At 38.0% G+C, this 23080-nt stretch overlaps 3 protein-coding genes across 5 annotated transcripts in view; all 3 read left to right on the plus strand.

Annotated features, from left to right (window-relative positions):
- The window catches only part of si:dkey-4c15.14, a 231553-nt gene that overhangs the window by 108210 nt on the left and 100263 nt on the right, over positions 1-23080 (plus strand). The gene's annotated exons all lie outside the window — the stretch shown is intronic.
- Positions 1487-13713, plus strand: LOC100150670 (uncharacterized). Of its 3 annotated transcripts, XR_015521487.1 has the most exons (4): positions 1487-1556; positions 3272-3381; positions 6513-9106; positions 12849-13713. XR_015521487.1 is itself a non-coding variant. In XM_087303447.1 (3 exons), the coding sequence occupies exons 1-3, from the start codon at positions 1507-1509 to the stop codon at positions 8087-8089; spliced, it is 1737 nt and encodes a 578-aa protein (XP_087159573.1). In that variant the 5' UTR covers positions 1487-1506; the 3' UTR covers positions 8090-10359. The 3 variants fall into 3 exon arrangements, 2 of the variants coding, with proteins under 2 accessions (XP_087159573.1, XP_087159574.1); XM_087303447.1 differs by lacking the exon at positions 12849-13713 and having other exon boundaries at positions 6513-10359; XM_087303448.1 differs by lacking the exons at positions 1487-1556; positions 3272-3381; positions 12849-13713 and adding an exon at positions 4448-5014 and having other exon boundaries at positions 5069-10359.
- znf1157 (zinc finger protein 1157) lies at positions 15490-22769 on the plus strand. Its single transcript, NM_001089571.2, has 3 exons — positions 15490-15681; positions 16169-16278; positions 20915-22769. Exons 2-3 carry the CDS (start codon positions 16224-16226, stop codon positions 22156-22158), a joined length of 1299 nt encoding a protein of 432 aa, NP_001083040.2. The 5' UTR covers positions 15490-15681; positions 16169-16223; the 3' UTR covers positions 22159-22769.

The raw sequence follows: 23080 nt of genomic DNA on the forward strand, positions 1-23080 counted from the left end.
GACTAGGAATATTAAACGGCAGAAAGCAGTCAAACTACTCGCTCTACAAACAAATGTTTGCATGACTATGCAGAATAATATAACAAGAAAATATCAGTTTGCAACATCAAACAACGAAACAAGCAGTTTTTAATGTCTAAAAATGAATGGAATTGAACGAGACCGGAAGTCTTGAGCCAAAAATATTCAAATGGCGGCGCCCGCTCGTCGGCGAAGAATAAGGTGAACAGTATTCAATCACAGCGGCCGCCCGAAACCCAGTCCAGAATACGAACCCGGCTCTCAACTGTGTTTTTCAGACAAGCACACAGTGCCAATCTATGTTTGGCCTGGTACCATTTCGCCCGGTGCTTGAAGACCACTGCCGTATCACTGAGAATGAACGCAAACAGCTGTTAAATCTCAAAACGAGTCTTTTCGACTCCAGAATCACATTGAATAAATCGTCCACGATCGTTTGCGTAGCTTGTCAGTGAACTATGGGTGTGTGCAGTAAAGCTGCCCAGTATGAAAACTGCTGAACCGTTATCCTGCCACATGCACATACTAAAAGCACAGACTAAAACTAGATTAATTAAATTAACTTAAAGCATTAGAGTTAATTCATTCATAACTCATTCGGGTTGTGTTCTGCCTAATATGATCAGTTTAAGAGTTACCAAAACTCTTTTTCATAAAATCAAATAATTTTTTAATCATAAGTTTAGCTAACGTAATTAAGTGATCTTCGTTTTTTTGTTTTTTTTATTTCTCCATTTATGTCTGTTTTTGTACCTCTACGGAGTAGTATGCGCATTGAAATCCCCATCTTTATTTTCCTTCATCCATACATTTGTTTTAGAAGAAAGTGCTATTCTAATTTAATCTAATTTCACATTTAACTAAATAATAAATTATAATAAAATAATATTAAATTGCCACTGTTAACGCAAGGTGTCTAGACTCATTAAATAATTATTTCAGGATAACAAGATTATTTTAGGAGTAGGTTATGAGAAGGTTAAAATATCTAAATTTGATGCATAGCTTGATTCTTCAGACTCTCCATCGTTAATTGCATTTTGTGTTTAATAGCTCTACAAATCTTTGTCATTGTGACTTCCTTTATTATAACCACAAATTCAGTAAGTGAAACTGAAAGTGAAAGTCACTGGTGAGTAATTTCAAACATAAGCAGTGCATAAATACAAGCATTTTTTTTATAGATGGTAAATTTGACCCACGCTGGTGCTTATAGGTATGTCCTACTTTTTAATCTTTTTTTATCTAAACAATTTTTAATATCTGGCAATTATAAATAAGGCAATTTTAGGAAAAGTCAATGACTGGGAGGGGCCTGATTGTTTTATTGAAGGTCTGTTATGTACATTTGAATAACAGTAATGGATCAAATTGACCCCATGGCAGTTCTAGTGTTAATTCGGCGCGTTTTTTATTATTATTTATTTTTCAATCATTAAATTTGGCGCGGTTTTGATGATCCGTCGTTGCGCCCGCCGCGTGGTGATGACGTCAACGCTGACGCGTTCATTCAGCGTCAAATCTTCGGAGCTGAGGTGAGTCGTTGACGTTTTTTCTCGTGTTTACACAACAATAAAACACAATTTACAGTTTATTTAAGCGACAATCTGCGACTAGTTTCTGCATTGAGTTCACCTCTATCTGTGTGTCTGCTGACCAAAACAATACAGCAGGCAGAGAGGAGCTCTGAGAGGACAATTTGACACAAGTATGAGTGTTTGTGTTCGTTGTGTTACACAGTATGATCTGTCAAGGGGGATAATGGGAATCTCCTGCGGCAGATATGTGAAGTTTGATGCAGAAAACATTCAACGAATCATTTCTGGTCCTCCTAATTTTTAAACGTATTTGAGATTTTCTAGTTTCTGTAAATATACATAAAGTTGCAGTCAGAATAATTGGCACTCTTTTATTTATTTATTTATTTTTTAAATATTTCCTAAATGATGTTTAACAGAGCAAGGAAATTTTCACAGCATGTCTGATAATATTGTTTCTTCTGGAGAAATTCTCATTTGTATTATTTCTGCAAGAATAAAAGCAATTTCTATTTTTTTCTGAACGATTTTAAGGTCAAAATTATTAGCCCCTATAAATTATTTTTGTTTTTCAACTACAGAACAAACCATCAAAATACAGTAACTTGCCTAATTACCCTAACCTGCCTAGTTAACCTAATTAACCTAGTTAAGCCTTTAAATGTTCTTTTAAGCTGAATAAAAGTGTTTAAAAAAATATCTAGTGAAATATTATTTACTGTCATCATGGCAAAGATAAAATAAATCAGTTATTAGAAATGAGTTATTAAAACTTATGTTTAGAAATTCTTTGAAAAAAATCTCTGTTTAACAGAAATTGGGGAAAAAATAAACGGGGTGAATAATTCTGACTTCAACTGAAAATGTGCGATTGCTAACAATCTAATCACTTCATTGATACGAATACTTAATATTTAAACAAAATATTAATATAAATGCAAATGTATTTTTTAATTAATTACTATAGTAATTGGTTATTTCTGTAAACACTCAGTGTAAGACGATGATCTGCTGCTTCTCCTAAATGGCTGTTTAATGAGTTTATAGTCTGATGCTCAGCAGTATTATAATATTAACTGCTGAAATCCTCTTCATGTAATGTCAGTAGTTTTTATGTCTTCGGATCTACAAATTGCCACATTGGGTTAGGTTATTGTTGTCAGCTTACTTGTGAGCAGATTAAATATTCACATATTTCACCTATAGGCAGGGCCAGACGGAATCTGCGGACGTGTTTTGCTTTTTCTGCAGAGAATTTTGGTAAAAATCTGCAGATTTCTTCAGATATATTTGTGGAGTATCACAACTAAAACCTTAATATATCAAATAAAAAATTATATCTTTTTAATTTTTATTTAATGTTTAAAATGCAAATCCAATTAGATTCACTTTATTTGGTAAACAAAGCAAGTCTCTCATATAATATCTCTACTAAAAGACAGAAAATATTACTGCACAAGCTGCATTGTACATAAATCAGATGAACATTTTCATATTAGTCAGTAATATTACTGTAATTAATTTAAAAACTGAGCATAGATATTACACATATTTAGTCAAGTAAATAAAGAGAGTTTATGATGGGCTAAAAATCTGTGGAATTCTCCATGCGCAGATTCCTTGTGGGCCTATTTATAAGATATATCATCATAATGTGTTTATTTCCTCAATCAGTGTAAATGAATCAGATTTCTCTGTTTATTCTCCTAAAGCTCTGCCGCCATCAGTGAAAGACAAAGACAGAGTTTATTGAAGGACAGTGAGAAGATGAGTGATCCAGAACCCTGCAGAATTAAACAGGAAGAGACTGAAGAACTAATAGGTTTGTGTTTATTCATTACTCTTCAATAATGAGGCTAAAAAACAGTGAAGTTGTTAAATCTTAAAGTACTTCATCAGTTTTAGTTCTTTTTTTAATGACTTTTAATTTTATCTTAACAATTTTTATTTTATTTTTTATTAAGTTTTTTCAATTACAAAAAACTGTATTAATATATTTACAGGAATGTATATATATATATACAGGCACGTGCACACATAGGGCTCAACCTGTGCCCTGTTTAGTCTTGGATATAAAGTGCCCTTCCAAAATGATCAAAAGTGCCCCCGTGACGCGACACACCCTCCGTCCTGCCCTTCAGTAGGCGAACGACAACACTGATCTTAACACCGCTCTTCAGTATGCGCGCGACAACAACAACACCCCCCCCATTATTTATATATATATATATATATATATATATATATATATATATATATATATATATATATATATATATATATATAAAGAAATATTATGAAGAGGGTGATTGAAAAAAAGGATAAAAAGAGAAAAGTATGATGAAATTTTAATTAATGGCTATTTGCAATACTGTTGTTGTTGTTGTTCTTTTTCTTTTTGCAGTACTGTGTATTTTTTTCTTTTTTTTTTCTTCTTTGGGTCTGTTACAAAATGAAAAGGTACAAATAGAATCAAACATATTATTTGTCAAAGACGCCATAAGGATAAAAATATGTTTCATGTAAAAAGAAGAGATAAATAAAAGAACAAATAAGTTTAAGTAATAAACGAATGATGTATGTGGTAATGGGGTGGGAGATTAATAATCTTATGCTTCATCCCGCTCCATTTTCGACCATGCTTAAATGTGTATATATATATATATTTTTTTTTGTTAATGATATTTTATGTATGATGTTTTTGTTTGAAAATAAATAAATCAAATCAAAAATCAAAATTAAGATTTAGGCACGTAGAAAGGCACATAGAAATGGTAGTTTGGGAGGACTCGCCTTAAAGGCGCAGTACGACAAAACCGCCACCTGGTGCAAAAATGTATAAAGAAGAATCCTGAAAAAGGTATAATGAAAAGTCTGATGTGTGTTTTGAGCTGAAACTTTACAGACACATCCTGGAGACACAAAACACCAGGGGTGTTAAAATTAATTGTTTCTTCGGTGCACTGCGATGCAGACGTGGACAATTCGGTATCGGTTCAGTAATAATCATAACCGGTTATTATGTACTGTCGTCATTTATCTCATGTGCGCTCTGTCGCGAGGACGAGTATTTACAACGCTCCAACAACTTCAAACGCAGAAACTGGGCTCAATTTGACTGCGTGTGTGTTTGCTGGATCAGTCTTTCACTGACACACAGCAGAAGCCCCTATTTCACTGTGATTGAGGGAATGCAAGTACTCCATTTCCCTCTCTCTCTCACACACGCACACATACTGTGGCCCATTTGACGTGCTGGCGTGATTTATCTTTTCCTCTCGGCTGTTTAACAGCATTACTTCTAAATACAGACACGACCGTGTGCCTGCAGAGTTTTCTCCACCGTGTCTATCATACATCAGCTGTGATCGCTGCTGCCGCCTGCCACGTATCAGTAAAACTCATCTGTGAAAAGCGCAGCGCGCAAGAGCCAATCGCAACCGTTTTTGTTGAGCGTGTGACCAATCAAAGGGGTGTAAGAGAACTTGGTAGACGGATCAGAAAGCGAGCGGGATATTTATATTTCTTTATTTTATTTGCTATAAATGCCTGTGTCGTTTAAAGGTACAGTTTATATATATGACTGCTTGTATTAAATGACAAAATTGTATTACAAATAGTATATAAATATTAGGGGTGTCACAATTTAGATTTTTTATCGTAATCGATCGAAATTTATGCTCAATTTCGATTATCGAATCAAAAAATAGAATCGTCGATGCTGCCACGCCCCCATGTCACGTCAGCTTGGCTTGCCAAGCGGGAAAAAAACAGGCTTGTTGAAGTGCTTGTTAAACTGCAGAAGCAGGAGACCCGTCGACAGAGCTTAAACCCTCTCCTCTTTCAATGAAGTCGCCGGTGTGGAAGCATTTTGGATTTCCAGTGAGTTATGTTGACAACGTTCGTGTTGTCGACAAAAAAACACAGTTTTGCAAGCTCTGCTATGTACGTATTACGTACGGTTCATCCGATAGACAACACCGGCATCGCGATCCTCCGCCCGCCCCTGTTGCAAATCCACTCGCGAAAAGTTCACACTCAGGCCCTGTTTACACTGTCTTTGTTTTTAAATGGCATTTTAGAACGACAACGATTTGACATCCACAGTGGCGTGTAGCATTTCTGAGCAGCCCTCCTTCCTCTCTACCTCTGAAAATGCACATCACGTGACCACACAGACACAGACGCACACACAGCCATGCGCTCGAGACAGCAGGTCCAGGCAGTCAGAGGACTGCTTCAATCTTTCACTCACTTGTACTTAGTCATTTTAGCGAACACCTCAGATACTGTTGCCTGGTTCCTGTTGGTTGTGCGTCTTTTTACCGACGCCATTATAACGACACAGATCACTGCCTATTCACGAGTCCCGCAGAAAAAGTGATTGACGGGTGGTAATTATGTGTGTATCTTGCCTTTATTCATTTACTGTATGATTTGTTTATGGGTAAAACAAAGACCATGCAGGTCAGGTAGTTTAAACGGTAGGCTACAAATAATTAATTGTTCATTAATTAATTATTCATAATCGAATCGAATCGTGCCTTTAGAATCAAAAATTTAATCGAATCAAGGATTTGGAGGATCGTGACACCCTTAATTAATATTAATATATTCATACATTTTATTACAAGAATTTATAAAACTGTGTATGGAAAGCATCGTCAATGCACCGTGATGCTCCGAGATATCCAATTGAACCGAATCGATGGCATGATAATCGTAACCGAACCCTGAGTCCAGTGCAGGTTCACAGCTCTACAAAACTCTTAGAGGTAACCTACGTGCCCTTTAAAAAAAAATGAATGAATTGAATACACATCAATAAATTAAAACTGTCCCATGCTGCAAAGTCTTGTTATAGTACATGCTTTTACTAACTCTGATATGAAACTGAGCTTTGCAGAGGAATGAATGCGTACTGCTGTAACATGTTACTTAATTCATTTTCAGATGTGGTAGGGATGGAGGAGAGTGAAGAACTGAGTGAAGATGAGGAGAAACATCATGTCAGAAGTGAAGATACTCACTCAAAGGACAAAGACGTTTTTGTAACGGAAGGAGGAACAGCCAAAAGTTTCACCTGCACTGAGTGCGGAAACCGCTTTAACCGAAAATATGCTCTCGAGCTTCACATGAGGATCCACAGCGGAGAGAAACCGCACAAGTGTTCACACTGCGACAAGAGATTCAATCAGTTAGGACACCTGAAAACGCACGAGAGGACTCACACTGGAGAGAAACCCTACACGTGTGCTCAGTGTGGGAAGAGTTTCACTCAGTCATCTTCCTGTAATCAGCACATGCTGATCCACACCGGAGAGAAACCGCACCAATGTGATCAATGCAGCAGAACGTTTTCCAGGCTTTCAGAGCTGAAGGAGCATCTCCGAGTTCATTCAAACGAGAAGCCTTATGCATGCTCTGAGTGCGGAAAGAGCTTTACAAGACAGTCGAGTTTAAATGAACATCAGAAGATCCACACTGGTGTGAGAGAGCATGTGTGCATTGAGTGTGGGAAGGCTTTCATTAAATCCGCAGACTTGAAGCGGCACCAGATGATCCACACTGCTGAGAAACCGTACACGTGTGCTTTGTGTGGGATGAGTTTTAAACAGTCGTCACACCTTAATAAACACATGCTAAACCACGTTGTTGAGAACCCTTACAAGTGTTCGCACTGCGACAAGAGATTCAGCCAGTTAAGACTCATGAAAACACATGAGAGGGAGCATCTTACAAACGAGAAGCCTCATTCATGTTCTGAGTGTGAGAAGAGCTTTACACTGCTGTCAATTTTACATGAACATCGGAAGATCCACACTGGTGTACGAAAGTTTGTGTGCGTTAAGTGTGAGAAGACTTTCATTACAGCTCGAGACTTGAAGCGACACCAGATGATCCACACTGGAGAGAAACCGTTCACCTGTACTCAGTGCGGGATTGGCTTTAAACAATCATCACACCTCAGCAAACACATGCTCATCCACACCGGAGAGAAGCCGCACAAATGTGACCAATGCGACAAAGCTTTTTCGAGAGCTTCTCAGCTGAAGGACCATCTTAGATATCATACACAGGAGAAGCCTTATTCGTGTCCTGTGTGCGGGAAGAGTTTTGCACGTTTACAAGTTTTAAACGCCCATCAGAAGATCCACGCTGGTGTGAGAGCGCACGCATGCTTCGAGTGCGAGAAGACTTTTGTTAGGGCTACAGACCTGAAGCAGCACCAGATGATCCACACTGGAGAGAGGCCGTTCGTGTGTTCACACTGCAACAAAACATTCAGACATTCGGGACATCTGGTAGCGCACGAGAGGATCCACACCGGAGAGAAGCCGTACTCGTGTGCTCAGTGTGGGAAGAGTTTCAGAGTTTCATCGTCCCGCAATGAACACATGATGCTCCACACTGGAGAGAAACCGCATAAATGTGATCAGTGCGGCAAAACGTTTTTGAGGCCTGCAGAGCTGAGGAAACATCTGACAGTTCATGAAAAGGAGGAGCCGTATTCATGTTCTTTGTTATGATGGAGTGCACATCAATGAAATTGACCTTCCTAAAAGTTAGTATTCACTAATTTATTAGCAAGGCATGAGTGCACGTTAATTCACAATTGACGCTTCATTGCTGTTTGACAGGTTGTCCGCAAGGTCCGTGCCCCCCGGGTGCTCTCAGCCGTGTTTTCTGACAGGCTTCATAATAAAGAAGCATTAATAACTAACATTAAAAATGGTCCAAATATGCTCTTATGAGTAACCGTACGTTCACACCGAAAGCGGCGAGAGCATCCAAGGTCGCTCTGGCCGCCCTGGCGACAACGCTGTCTGCCTTCAGCTCCTGCGGCGAGAGCGTCAAAACTCGCAACATTGATCTCATATTTAAAGGAGCCGTTGCAGCATTATCAGTTACATTCCTGCATAAAACATGTTTCTAGCGTGAAAATGTTGCGCACTTCTTATCAAATTCATACAACAATGGAAGATCAAGTTGCGTGTGGTGTGGCTTTGCTCTATTTATCCAATATGTGTCCATATGTCTGAAATATCCTGAAGCAGCAATACTGTTTTGTACTGTCACATCGCGTGAGATTCCCGCTTTTTTAAGATAAATTTATATATCATTAATGAACATCAGTAACTCGCCAGTAACTTATTAAATGTATGTTCCTGTAGGAAAAATTTTAAATAATTGGAAATCCGGCGACCGCAATAATCAAACCCATGGGAACAACTGTGGTCGGAACCAAAGTTCACAGGTCTGTGTTCTCTGAACTTCTATCAAGCGATGGACGTCTTTATTCTGATTGCTTTTGCGAACCGCGTCATAGCTCATTACCATAAAGTTGACTTAATTTCAACTCTCCTCGACGCTCACGCCGGCGAAGACGCGCCGTGCTGCTCCTCGCCGCTTATCGCCGCCGGCTCTTATTGAAAATGAATGACTTCCGGCTACTTTGACGCTCTCGCCACTTTCGGTGTGAGCGTACGGTAAGGGATTCATCAACTCGAAAAATGTGGAAAATTTAAAAAGCCTTTATTCACGTGGCTAAATCTTGAAAAGCTACGCGCTTCGGCAGGGAACTGCCTTCATCAGGGTAACAGTGATCAGGGGCCTCATGTACGAAGACTTGCGTGGAAATCATGCTAAAACATTGCGTACGCACAAAGCTGTAAATGTGCGTACGCAGAAAAAAATTCAGATGTATGAAACACTGCGTACGCCGAATCTCACGCATATTCTTTTGTACATCCGAATGAACGTGAAACTGAGCGTAACATGCACGAGCGCAAAACCCCTCCCTGCCTCCTCCCCCGTATGAATATGCTAATGACTGCTAATGGCAAAACCCAACGAAAAAGCAACGGAAAAAGCAAGCAATAAGAGAAACTTTGAACAGAATGTGAATTGGAGGTGCTGCTTTCGGAGGTAGACCGGAGAAAAGCGGTGTTATTTGCAAGTTTGTCCGGAATTAACAACAACAGAAAAAAATAGAGTGGGAGAGTTTAGCTGATGCGGTTAACACAGTTGGGTCTGAACATCGCACTGAGTGAATTAAAAAAAAGAAATAGTGTGATTTATAGGTGTAAAATGTTGTACTGTCCTTAACAGTCTCAGTGGCGCAGCTCGTTAAACGCATGTCAACATGTTTTGACACTTTTAAGCATGAACTCGGTTCGAATCCAGCGTCTGATGAACTCATTCTTCTTTTTTTCCCCGCTACATATCAGATCTTGCCTACTATTTATCACAAGAAAGACAAGTAGGAATCATTAATAAGTTTGTGCATCATATTTTATTTGCACATTTATTGAATGGAAATGTTTCTGATTCACGCATGCAAATTCATCTACACATGGTGCCTTTATAGCAATGTGCGTGCAGTAGATCGCTCCCATTACATTATTAAAACAGGCGACCGCTGCAAATTGCGCTTTAATGTTTAGCTGATCAACAGTATGGTATGGAAACCTTATATACCTCATACAGCTGCCATTGCAAGGCTCAGACACTTTGTAGAGAGGAATTTAACACAACTGCCTCTAGGAGTCGCCAATGGAAATAAAACAGGCACGCACAAAAAATGTGCGTACGCCAGCCAGAAAGCTACCGTGAAGCTGCGCACATTCCCACGTTCACTTCATCATTACTAAATCCAAACGTGAGCGATTCTGAGCGTGAAACCTGGCGTACGCAAAGTTTTTGTGCGTACGCAGCGTTGATACATGAGGCCGCAGGTGCATCTTGTGCTGATTCGCCTTTATTTAATCACCCTAATTAAACAAAGATAAAATCAGGATCCTCCCTTCGCTATATTTCTTAGCTAGAGTTTAGTTAAAGGATCGTCTTTAGAAGGTATTTTGCAAAAGAACAAATTAGATTCAAACTTTACCACACAGGGTAACTTTGATGGGTTCTGGAAAATGAATTCAATGTCCACTCCAGTGAAGAAAAGTAATAAAATACACTTTTATTAATAAAATAAAATCCAGTGAAAAAGTAGAATAAACAAAATACAAATAACAGAAACAAAGATCCTTACTTTATCGACCATTTGAGAATAAAGTGCCCACGACTCTCAGTATACAGAAATCAGAAAGCGCAAAGCTGATGAGTACATGTCAGCTTTAATACCCAGTGTCTCAGTGACAATGTTCATAAATCAACAAGCTACTTAAATCATACATTCAAGGAGCATGCTAAATCACTTGAACAGTAAGAAGACAGATATATAGTCATCAGAATACATTATATCATATAAATCAACATTTAGGCATTTTAATATCAGCCTTGATTTATAATGTGCTATATAGATATGCACTTAGATTCAGGTGTGCGAACTCAGTAGAAAGTTCAACAAAAGTACGAGTAGGGAGTTCATTCAGAGTTCGACTACGAGCAAGAGGGTCATCAGGAGTAGCAAGGGGTTTACAGAGAGTTCGTCCAGCTGGTTTGTTGGCTCGGCGCGCCCTCTGCCGGAGACGCCTCTCCTTTCTCTTGCGTTTCGCTTCATCATTAAGAGTTGTGCTTTTACGCATAGGAATATCAGAATACAACAGTGATTTTTTTTGTGTCTCACGTGATTAATGTCATCTGACCCATCAAACATGACATTCTAGAGCAGGGCTCACCAATCCTGGTCCTGGAGGGCCGTGTCCCTGCAGGGTTTACCTCCATCTTGCCTCAACACACCTGCCTGGATGTTTCAAGTATACCCAATTAGACCTCGATTAGCTTGTTCAGGTGTGTTTGATTAGGGTTGGAACTAAAATCTGCAGGACATCGGCCCTCCAGGAACAAGTTTGGTGACCACTGATCTAGAGTCTCTTTTGAGTACAACGGTCACATGACTAATCTAAACATCTCAACAATAGACTGATTTCATGCGGCCGCCATTATTAAAAGCGAAATCGAGGCTGCGGTGGGAAAAAACCCAGAAGTATCATTGGGAGTTACATAGGAACGTTGTGTACTTGGCTGTATATCTTATCAGCGAAGATAAAGTGACACAAATTTATAAATTCACAGCCTTCCGAGTGACCCGAAGGTCCGTTCTGAATGAATGCTGTAAATAGAAAGGACATCAGAGCTCATTTTCAGCTATGTTAAGAGAAAAGGCACTAGTTAGCTAACATTTTCTTTCCCAAACAAACGTTTTAGATGCCATTTATCAAACTCAAGTTAATTAACTGATTCTTTTACTATATTAGACTCGTCACGATACTAAATTATAAGAAAAAACGTCAATTGCTAACATTTAAGACACTGTTGATGGCTTTCTTAAAACAGCGCTGATTTGCTGTTCACATGCTCAACAGAAATGACTGTGATTGGCCGAGAAGGTCATCTGTTCACCCTCAGCTGTTTACCAAGTACAAACACAGACAAGCGATCTGCTTGATGGCTCGACTGATGTTCATGGCTGCTTCGCGCTCCAGTCTCCGTGTATCTGTGTTTGCACTGGGCGAAGAGCTGAGTGCAAACACAGATACACGGAGACTGAAGCGCGAAGCAGCCGTGAAGATCAGTCGAGTCATCCGCGCTCAGCGGCGCTTCAATGTTAGCAGAAAATGGATGGATTTAAAACTTCAGTACCGGGACAACACTATTACAGACAACACCAGGGTGTGCTATAGAGAACTGCATTGTTTAATCGCTCGCCGTATTACATTGGCTGAAGCAAGAAAAGCGTCCCCATGGTGTTTAACTGCTGCCAGGAACTGAAGCCTAGGAGGACACTTGAGCATATTACTCTTACAGAGATTGGGATGTTGTTTGAAGCTAATTTGTGAAATAAGCGTATTCTCAAACAATTTAACCAACTGTCAATTTAACAAAAGGTCAACTATCGTCATTAATTCGGCATAGATAGAACGGGGCATACAAACATATACAGACATACACTTGCATATATATATATATATCTATATATCTATATATATATATATATATATAACTATATATAAGAACTATATATAATATATATATATATATAGAACTAATAAACAAGTATGTACCGATAAATATGCTTAAACATGGCATGTACATACATATATACACCCCTACGAACACGTACATACATGTGCACATACATGAAAATAGGGTTATGTTTGTATGCCCCCTTCTATCTATGACGAATTAATGATTATAGTTGACCTTGTTTGTTAATATGTTTGAGTATTGTTGAGATGTTTAGATGAGTCATGTGACCGTTGTACTCAAAAGAGACTCTAGATGCACCTGATCGCTGTTACCCTGATGAAGGCAGTTCCCTGCCGAAACGCGTAGCTTTTTAAGATTCAGCCATGTGAATAAAAATTAGATTAAATTTTTCACATTTTTCGAGTGCCCCGGACTGATTTCTGTTGTTGTTTTGATGAATCCCTTACCCAAAGAGCACCGACCAATTATTTGAGAAGCCCCCTGAGCACTTTTTGTTTGTTTTTTTGGATGCTCTTATGGGATTTGCAACACAGACAGCAGAACTAGACTGAGGTACTTTTCTTTTACTGGACTACCACAGCCCACATGCTTATGATCACTTTTAATTCATATCACACATTAAAGTTAATTTTATATAAAGTCATAGTGTACACAACAATCTCTGGGCTTGCTGCATCACAAAAGCCAAAATTTTAACAATTTATAAAAAAATGTATCACTTTCTGGCCATCGGATATTAGGCATGGACATATATACTGCGATTGTGATTTTCGAAATTATTAAATCGCTTTGTAAACGTTCATAATTACCATTTCATGAGTCTCCTTATACAGTTGAATAGAGCGCTTGGACCTGGAAGCGGCTTCGTGTGACGTCACATTTAACAAGCGCATATTTTTAATTACTGAAAAATGTTCATATTAATTCATATTTCACTATGACAGGGTTGGCATGTTAAACTTGACAACATTCAGTTTCAAACAATATGAGGAAAAAGTGTAGATACCTACTGTGTGCTCATCAAATGGTTTAACCTCCTCTGAATACAGGTCAAAATTGCAGGGGAATGCCAGTGAGTACGTCAAAAGGGTTTCTTAAAGGGGCATTTACCACATCATGACAGGGTGGACAGCAATTTCAAGCACACGTGGAAAATGATTAATAATATTGTAAAACTAAATAAAAGTGATCAAATAACCTGTAAAGACAATATGAATATTTTGATCTAATTTACCTACGACTCGCTGAAGTTGGCTGGGCAGTGTGTGGGACATGGCAAAATCACATGCATTCAGTGAAAGAATCAGGCAAAAATAAAAAAAACGAACATAAGGCAACGGACGGAACTGTTATCTGAAGGTAAGTTTGTTATATTCAACGTTTTACATGTTTTATTTGTCATTTTCCCCAAAATTTATGTTAAATTGTAACTTTAGTTGTTTAAATTAACACTTTACCAGGATGGAGAAGAGGGGTCTGGCTGCAGACCTGGTGCAGTGCAATCTGGGCTGCATCCAATGCTTTTTAATAGACTCACCTAACCCTACCCGTCACAGTGATGTCACTAGTGTCGTAAATATTGACTTCTCATCAATTAAAAATTATCAGACCAGAGGTTTTGAATATTAGAAAATAGACTTTATTCTCCATAATAAAGCCGAGAAAGAGCAGAGCAGACCCCAGAGCATTCTCAAGTCTCTCCTGGACAACTTCTGAAGTATCTGTGTTTGTTACAATTTTTATACAGGATTATTTGACACACCCCTAAGTCTCTTTTTAACTCTTGACCATTTTTGAATAGGTTTTTAGTCTAAGGGGTCCTGCTATTCTTGGCTCTCAGCCCACTAGCTCATGTCAGCAGAGATGTTACAGGTCTATGTCAGCAAAGTATAGATGCAACTTATGCAAAGGAACTAAGTGTTTGCATACATTGTCATGAAAGCATAATAACTTGATAATATGTTACTCATTCCAACATCTGACACATATAGCTTCATACAAGTATTTAACCTAAATAATCAGTGCTTTACATATTCAGTTATTCTACACAATCAGTCACTCAGCCTTCTCCTAGTGTTGCTCCTGTGCAGGCATACTCATCTTACACAGACATATCACTGTATTTTTAACACAGGCTGGCATGTTTGCTGCAAACACTACATACATTTTGAGAAGAGAAAATTAACTGCTTTACACTTAGAAAATACTTCATACAGAGATAATAAAATCTTCTTCTCTAGCTCCATTTGAGTGCATTGAGTGTCTGACATTGCATCGCTGAATGATGCAGTCTCAGCATAAAGGCTGCATCCAGATACTATAGCAAATTCAAGGACACATGGAAAATGATTAATAATATAAAAACAAAATAAAAGTGATCAAAATGACATACTTTAAATATTTAAAAAAATATTTTTCGTTTAAGCTAATTTACCTACGACTCGCTGAAGTTGGCTGGGCAGTGTGTGGGACATGGCAAAATCACATACATCAATGAAAGAATAAGACAAAAATTGACAAAAACATTTCAAAACACTTATAATTCTACCTGCATGTGTAAAGGTTTAACCAATTATATTAACACATTCATTGATTCGCATTATGTTCATATAGGACTAATTTAATCTTGGGGGACATCAAAGGCACTTTATTGACATTCACCATTTTTAATGACGATACATTTGTTGTTTTATCATTGTTTTTATCTTATTTTCTTTACACTGTTATGTTTATTAATGTTTTTATACTTATATTTTATTAAAATCTGATTTACTTCAGAAAAATATTGTTTTATAGTTGTCTGTCCGCCATTATAAGTATTAAGTTTGTGTTTTACATTAAGTGCCGTTTAAAGTGCTGATTAAAGAGTTTTTTTTACTTCACATAAGATCGAGTAATATGGCTTTTTGTCTACATAACGATTGTTTTGACTTTTGATCCGCCGTTGTTGTTCTCGCCTCGCCGTGATGACGTCAGCGCTGACGCGTTCATTCAGCGTCGAGTCTTCAGAGCTGAGGTGAGTCGTTGACGCTTTTTCTCGTGTTTACACAACAATAAAACACACTTTACAGTTTATTAAAGTGACAATCTGCGACTAGTTTCTGCATTGAGTTCACCTCTATCTGTGTCTGCTGACCAAAACAATACAGCAGGCAGAGAGCAGCTCTGAGAGGACAATGTGAGTGAAGTGTTTGTGGTTTTCTTTAACGGTTAACTTGCAGGCTAACTGCGTTTGTATATAACCGTCTGGGGTAATGTAATAATGTACTCTGTTAATGTAATAGAGTAACGTATAATCTGAAAATAGTGTAACTTTAATATATGTGAGCTTAAATGAAATTATTAAATTGTTAGTTTGGATTTTTTATAACGTTTTTCACATACCACATCATGAATCTGTTAGCAGTATACTTTCTTTATTTGGTGTGCATACTTCTTAGTTTTCTATGCTAAAAAGCTGGTAGTAATGTAGTTTTATTGTGTTCTAAAATATTTTAGTTGTAAGCTGCTATTTATGCTTCATCATACTGATGTGTTATTTTTATTGTAAGCGGAACTGAGCAAATTATGCCATTGCTTATTTTATCACTTAGAAGCTATAATATAATATAATTTAGTTCATTAATCAGTGTAAATGAATCAGATTTCTGTTTTATCCTCTAAAGCTCCGCCGCCATCAGTGAAAGACAAAGACAGAGTTTATTGAAGGACAGTGAGAAGATGAGTGATCCAGAACCCTGCAGAATTAAACAGGAAGAGACTGAAGAACTAATAGGTTTGTGTTTATTCATTACTCTTCAATAATGAGGCTGAACAACAGTGAGGTTGATAATATTTAAGCACTTTGTCGTTTTTTTGTATTAACAGTTTATGCGTATAGACTTTGAGGGCCGTATCATTCACCCGGCGCAAGGCGCGACGCAATCGTTGTTTGCTAGCTTCAGCGCGACGCAAGAGTCATTTTGACGTTTTGCACCACGCTGTTTAAATAACAAATGCATTTGCTTTCATATGTGCGCCCATATATGTGTTCAGGTCTAAAAAACGAGGTGTGTTAAGGCGCGTTGCTATTTTAAGGAACTAAATTACACTGTTCAATAGAGACCAGATCAAAGCAGGTCTAAAGTCCAGCGCTGTTGTGCACTTCACTTAAACATTGCTTAATAGACACAGGATGTACAGCAATATGGAAATATCTCTACAAATGTAAAAGGATGCAAAATTACAAAAAATATTATTTTACATACATAAATATTAATAATAATTTTACATAAATATAGAAACCACCAGCCTTCATCTCGGGGGGCTTTTTTTAGTTTATTCATGACAATTTGCTTTTTTATAATGTTATTATTATTATTAGCAGTATTATTTATTATATGCAGATTTATATTTGTTTTCTTAAAAACAAGATTAGATTTGTCCACCTGTCAGGTTTTAGACCATATGGGGCACAGCATGTGTATTTGGATATAACTCAGGTTTTTGAGCACTCTTTGTTATTATTGTTCATTTATTCGTTTGCTGGAAATTAGAACTGAGTTTAGAAATAGTTTTGAAACAAATCTTTGCGCTTAACAAACAAAATTAATTATGTGTAGGCTAATAGATGTCTGTGCGTACAACACATTTCCCTATCCATAAAGTGAAAGTGAAAGTAAAGAATGAGGAGGCTCATTCTCTCTTTCTCGCACTGCAGATGCTGTTTAACTGTTTTCTCTCCAGTGAAGCGTTCAGTTTTTCCACTTACAAAGTCGCCATGTAAATAGCAAATGCGATATGGTGTGATGTAACAGACTCTTAAAGAGAATGGGAGATGAGACTATGATTGGTTTATTCTCAAAACACACCTATAACTTATTAAGAGAATAAGCTCAACCCTGTTAGACCATACGCCACAGCGCAAAGCGTTCTTAAAATAGCAAAAGTGGATTCTGACACGGCCTGAATGCTTTTGTGCCCTGCACTTTGGACTTTGCGCCAAGACCATCAAAAAAGAGCTCTGAGTCTTGCCTTAATTAACTTTACAGCACAAACACAGTTTTTACAATCAAATTAACATTTTTTAAACAGTGAATTTTTTTTTTTTTTTTACTTTTAAAAACATTTTAATAATAGTGAACGAGTTGAGGGGCATCATTTTAAGTATATATTATAATATAACAAGTATATGCAGTGCTTCCCACAGGTTTGAAATATACTTGGGGTGGTAGCCGGATTGAAAAACATCCTTTAGCCACGGCACATAAATCGTTAACTACATGTGACACAAAAATAATGTGATTTTTAACAATACTCTTATTTATTATGACACTATTAAACACAGTTTCTTATCAGCGGGTTAAAGTTCTAAAAAAAGGCTGTTAAAATAAAAAAAGAAATCCACTATTTTTCTTATTTTTATGCTATTTAGGAGCCATCTGCACACAGCTGCTCTCTCTCTCTCTCTCTCTCTCTCTCTTTCTCAAGTTCAGGTTATTTTTTGGCATGACATTTATGGCCCTTTTCCACTTACTGGTAAAGTACAGTATGGTATGGGTCACCTTTATCAGGCTTGCGTTTCCACTGCCTGAAGGGTACCAAGGTTACAGACAGTTTCAGTCGACGTCATTCTCGCTCGAAGAAATCTCACTCAAAAGTAAAGCCATACGGGTCACTCGCATGTCATATGAGAAGCACTTCTCACAAAACAGATGTTTCATACACATTAATACTTGTTTATAAATGTTTATTACTAACTTTTCTATGAACAGGAGTTGATTATAACTGCAGATCAATGACAGTGCGAAATAGCCTACTGGAACTTCTGTGATTATATAAAATAAATAAAGAAATGCAACATATATGAACACTTACAGTCTCCGATATACCAACTACAAAAAAAAACTACACACAGCAGACATTTAGTCCTTATTTAGGTTCAAAAACAACATGAAACATATAGCCTGCAGTCAGAGCAGACCTCTCATCTGTGTCTGTAATCTTCACAAGCACATGTAGCCTCTGTTACAAAGTAACTCCGTCATTCAGAGTTCATAATAGTCCAAAAGGTGATGATCATAGTTAAACATGGCAGTTTTTTCATGTTTAAGGTTGCTGAAAGAATCATTTCCTCCTTTGTTTTTTTCCGGCTTGTCCTTTGTTTCTTTGCACTTCACTCTCATGTTTGTCCACTCGTGCAATGAATTAAATGGGTTTCATAGCGCAGTGCTTTCAATGTCTGGTGTGAAAGCCGCTTCACTGCAGTGGCTACGGCTCATATTATAAGCTCTTTCTCTCTTTTCTCTTTACATTTGCTGACCAAGAATTCTGTGTATCCCTATTTCCTATAACAGCTTGAGTCTTCTAGCAGCCGAGTATCTACTCTCTTGAAAAGTTTTCTCGCAAACCCCTTCGGCCACCACCTTTAGCCCAATACATGCAGCAGGACGATTTTATGAGAATTCATGAGCAGCAAAAGTGGTGGATCTGTTCAACAAAATGTTCGGTCGTGTTTCACTGCATCCCACATGACTCAAAATAAGACAACATAACTGAAGCAATCTCCATTGTACTGAGTGAGAGTGCTTCTCTTACTATTTGAACTGAACTGTCGCATTGATGACACAAGTGTGCTCGGTCTCGGAAAGTAAACGTGCGAGTGTGGGAGACAATTGCACCAGGGATCGTTCAAGGCAAACGTGCCTTGTGTGAGTACACCCTAAAATTAAATGACATTGATCATATTAAAATGAACCCAACTGATGATAGTGTTTAACTTTTTAAGTCAGACTAATTTAACTTTAAAAAAAATTATATTTCTTGTAATTAGTGCTGCGTGATTAATCGAAAAAAGATCACGATCTCGACATGATCTTAATTCAGCTTTTGCTACGATTCAGCCAATTATATTTTCATGGTCAGGAGAGAAGCAAGGCAGTCGCACAAATCTTCACAGCAACATTGACACCTTCAAATGGCGTTAAAAGTGTCACATACTGTATTTATAAGGTATAATTCACCCAGAAATGTCATTTCTGTCTTCATGTAATGATGTATTCGCGGTCGCAAAATCACACGAGAGCTGACCGCCAGCAGATTGTTTACTTCCGAGAACCAGTGTTGCCAGATGTGGCTGACTGTTTCCACCCTAAAACCCGCTGAAAACTAATAAGCAGCGCCCAACAATCTGTAGTCTCATTGGGAGATCATAACTGTCGTAAGCGTTTATATTTGGAGAACGGGGGCTATGGCACCTCTTTGGAGGATCATAACAGGTTTATAAGTGAAGACCGGGGCTGACGGACACGCCGTTTTAAAAAAACGCCCAATTTTACACAACTCGCCATGTCTTGTTTTACCTGCAAAAATTAATTCAAAACCGCCCAATCTGGCAACATTGCCGAGAACACTCACGTGCCTGTCTATGACGCCTACTTTAGTGAACAGAAGCTGCATAGGCTGAGGATAACAGGTAATGAAGTTGTAAATAACGTCCAGTTTGTTGCACAGAGCGATCGTTTGAGGGACGTGCGAAGGTTTGATTTGCATGTGTGTGTTTTTCTCACAGTGACGGCAGCCATGAGCCGCACTCGGAAGTGAAAGTGAAACCTATGCGCACATCAATTATGTTCATTTAATAGATGTGCGCATAGGTTTCAGTTTCACTTTTGAGCATATGAACATATCGCATTTTAGAGTTATGATTACAACAAGCATTTGATACGTTTTTTTTTCATAGCGAACACAGAGTATTGTGCATTAAAATAAATGTTTACTGTGTCAGTATAACAACCCTAGCCTATATATAATGTTGAATATAATGCAAGGAGTCTGATAATGACAAAATTCAAATTTTACCAGTGAAAACAAATGGTCTAATAATGCTGTCAATAACAGATGACAAGCACGTCTTAAACATAATGAATAAGCTTTATAATTATAATAGTTATATTCTGATGTCATCATTTTACTGTGAATTAACAAACAGGACATATTGAAAGTCTGTTCAAGTCCACCATAATACAAAACTTAGCATTTTAACCAACAGTAGAGCTACAAACAGGCCTTATATTAATAGTGTTGTTTTACCATATGTTTAAGAATGAACAATAATAACAGGCTAATCATATTAACCTTTATTTCACATATACAGAATCGTGAGAAAGAATCGTGATCTTGATTTTAAGCCAAAAAAATCGTAATTCACATTTTTGCCAGAATCGTGCAGCCCTAATTGTAATTAGATATTCTTAGGGGCCGAATAATGTGTTTTGTATAAAAGCCAAGGTGCAAACTTGCACATCTCAGCCAAACACACAATTGCTCTTATTTATGATCATTTTTACTGTACTGGTAAAAACTAGCCCAGAGCAGCAGCATATGCTGTAAAACTAGCCTTTTACAATGTTACTTATTTACTTAATTTTCAGATGTAATTGTGAAGGAGGAGAGGGAAGAGCTGAGTGAAGATGAGGAGAAACATCAAATCAAAAGTGACCTTGAATTTCAGTCAGTGACGGAAGATAGTTTTTTAATAAAAACAACAGCAGTAAAAGCTTTCACCTGCACTCAGTGTGGAAAGAGTTTTGGGAATAAAAGCAATCTCAACCGTCACATGAGAATCCACACTGGAGAGAAACCTTACAAGTGTTCACACTGCGACAAGAGATTCATTCATTCAGGAAACCTGAAAATACATGAAAGGATCCACACTGGAAGGTCACTGTTCACATGTACTTACTGTGGGAAGAGTTTCAGACAATCATACCTTCATCAACACATGCTCATCCACACTGGAGAGAAAACACACAAGTGTGATCAGTGCCACAAAACATTTTTGAGGCCTTCAGATCTGAAGACCCATCTTAGAGTTCACACAAAGGAGAAGCCTTATTCATGTCCTGAGTGTGGGAAGGGGTTTTCACAGCACTCGAGTTTAAGCCTACATCAGAAGATCCACACTGGTGTGAGGGAGTTTGTGTGCAGGGAATGTAAGAAGAACTTTATTACAGCTGGAGACTTGAAAAAGCACCAGATGATTCACACTGGAGAGAAACCGTACAAGTGTTCGCACTGCGACAAGAGATTCAGTCAGTTACGACCAATGAAAACACACGAGAGGATTCACACTGGAGAGAAACCGTTGTCATGTTCTCTGTGTGGGAAGAGTTTCAATCAATCATCAAACCTTTTTCGACACATGATGATCCACACTGGAGAGAGACCACACAGATGTGATCAATGCGGTAAAACATTTATGAGGACTTCAGAGTTGAAGAGACATCTTAGATTTCATACAAAGGAGAAGCCTTATTCCTGCTCTGAGTGTGGAAAGAGTTTCACGATGAAGTCACATTGTCAAGCACATCAGAAGATCCACACTGGTGTGAGAGAGTTTGTCTGCTTTGAGTGTGGGAAGAGTTTCATTAGAGCTGAACACTTGAAACAGCACCAGATGACTCACACTGGAGAGAAACCGTATGCTTGTTCACATAGCTTGTGTAACAAAGCGTTCAGAAATCCAGCACATCTGAAAACGCATGAGAGGACTCACACCGGAGAGAAACCGTTTACATGTACTCAGTGTGGGAAGAGTTTCTCACGTTCAACATGCCTTCATCGACACACAATGAGAAACCACACAAATCTGATTAATGCAGCAAAACATAATTGAGTGCAGCTTCGGATCTGAAGAACTATCTTAGGTTTCATACAGCGAAGTATGTGTCATGACCGATGTTTTCACTTCAGTGACATTTACCTTCCTGAAAATTTCAAGTTTTAAGACATAGTTCACCCAAAAATGAATATTGTCATTATTTACTCATCCTCCACTTGCTCCTTAAAACATGTTTCAAGTTTTTTTTATCTGTTGAACTTAAATTATAAAAAAAAAACATTGGAAACTTGTAACCATTGACTTCCTCAGTATATTTATTTCCTACTGTAGAAGTGGTTATGAGTTTCTAACATTTATCAAAATATCTATAAACAAAAACGTTAAAAATAATGATTTTATACTCAATATTAGTAAAGGCTTAATTATACTCCTGCGCCACATGATAGTTATAACCCACAGCACATGCCTTGCGTGCAGTCATGCATTTATACTTCTGCATTTTTTTGTTGTTCTGCAGTAACACTTCTGAAACACTAGTTGGCAGTGCGGGTTCTGTCTTTTATGCTCCTCTGTGTAAAGTTTCTTCTCAGGTGTTTTGTTTACACAGTTCATGTTCATTGAAAAGTAAGAATGAATAATAAATCCATATGAAACAATATCTTAAAGGTGACATCGCGTCTTCAGTTTTGGGTCAGGTGCACTCACACAACAAGCATACCGCACCAAAGCCTAACCGAACCGCGCTTTGGCACACCTCTTCCAACCAGGCCAGGGCCGGCCAACTGAACTGCACCTAGGCCTCATTCGGAGCACTCACACTTGTCAAACGAACCAGGAAATGCACCTGGGTATGGTTCGAATAACTTAGTGTGCAACCTTAGTTAGGGGTGTCACGATTTCGAAATCGATCGAAATTTATGCTCAATTTCGATTATCGAATCAAAAAATAGAATCGTCGATGCTGCCACACCCCGAA

Source organism: Danio rerio, chromosome 22, assembly GCF_052040795.2.
Source record: "Danio rerio strain M-AB ecotype USA chromosome 22, GRCz13ab, whole genome shotgun sequence".
Lineage (NCBI taxonomy): Eukaryota > Metazoa > Chordata > Actinopteri > Cypriniformes > Danionidae > Danio > Danio rerio.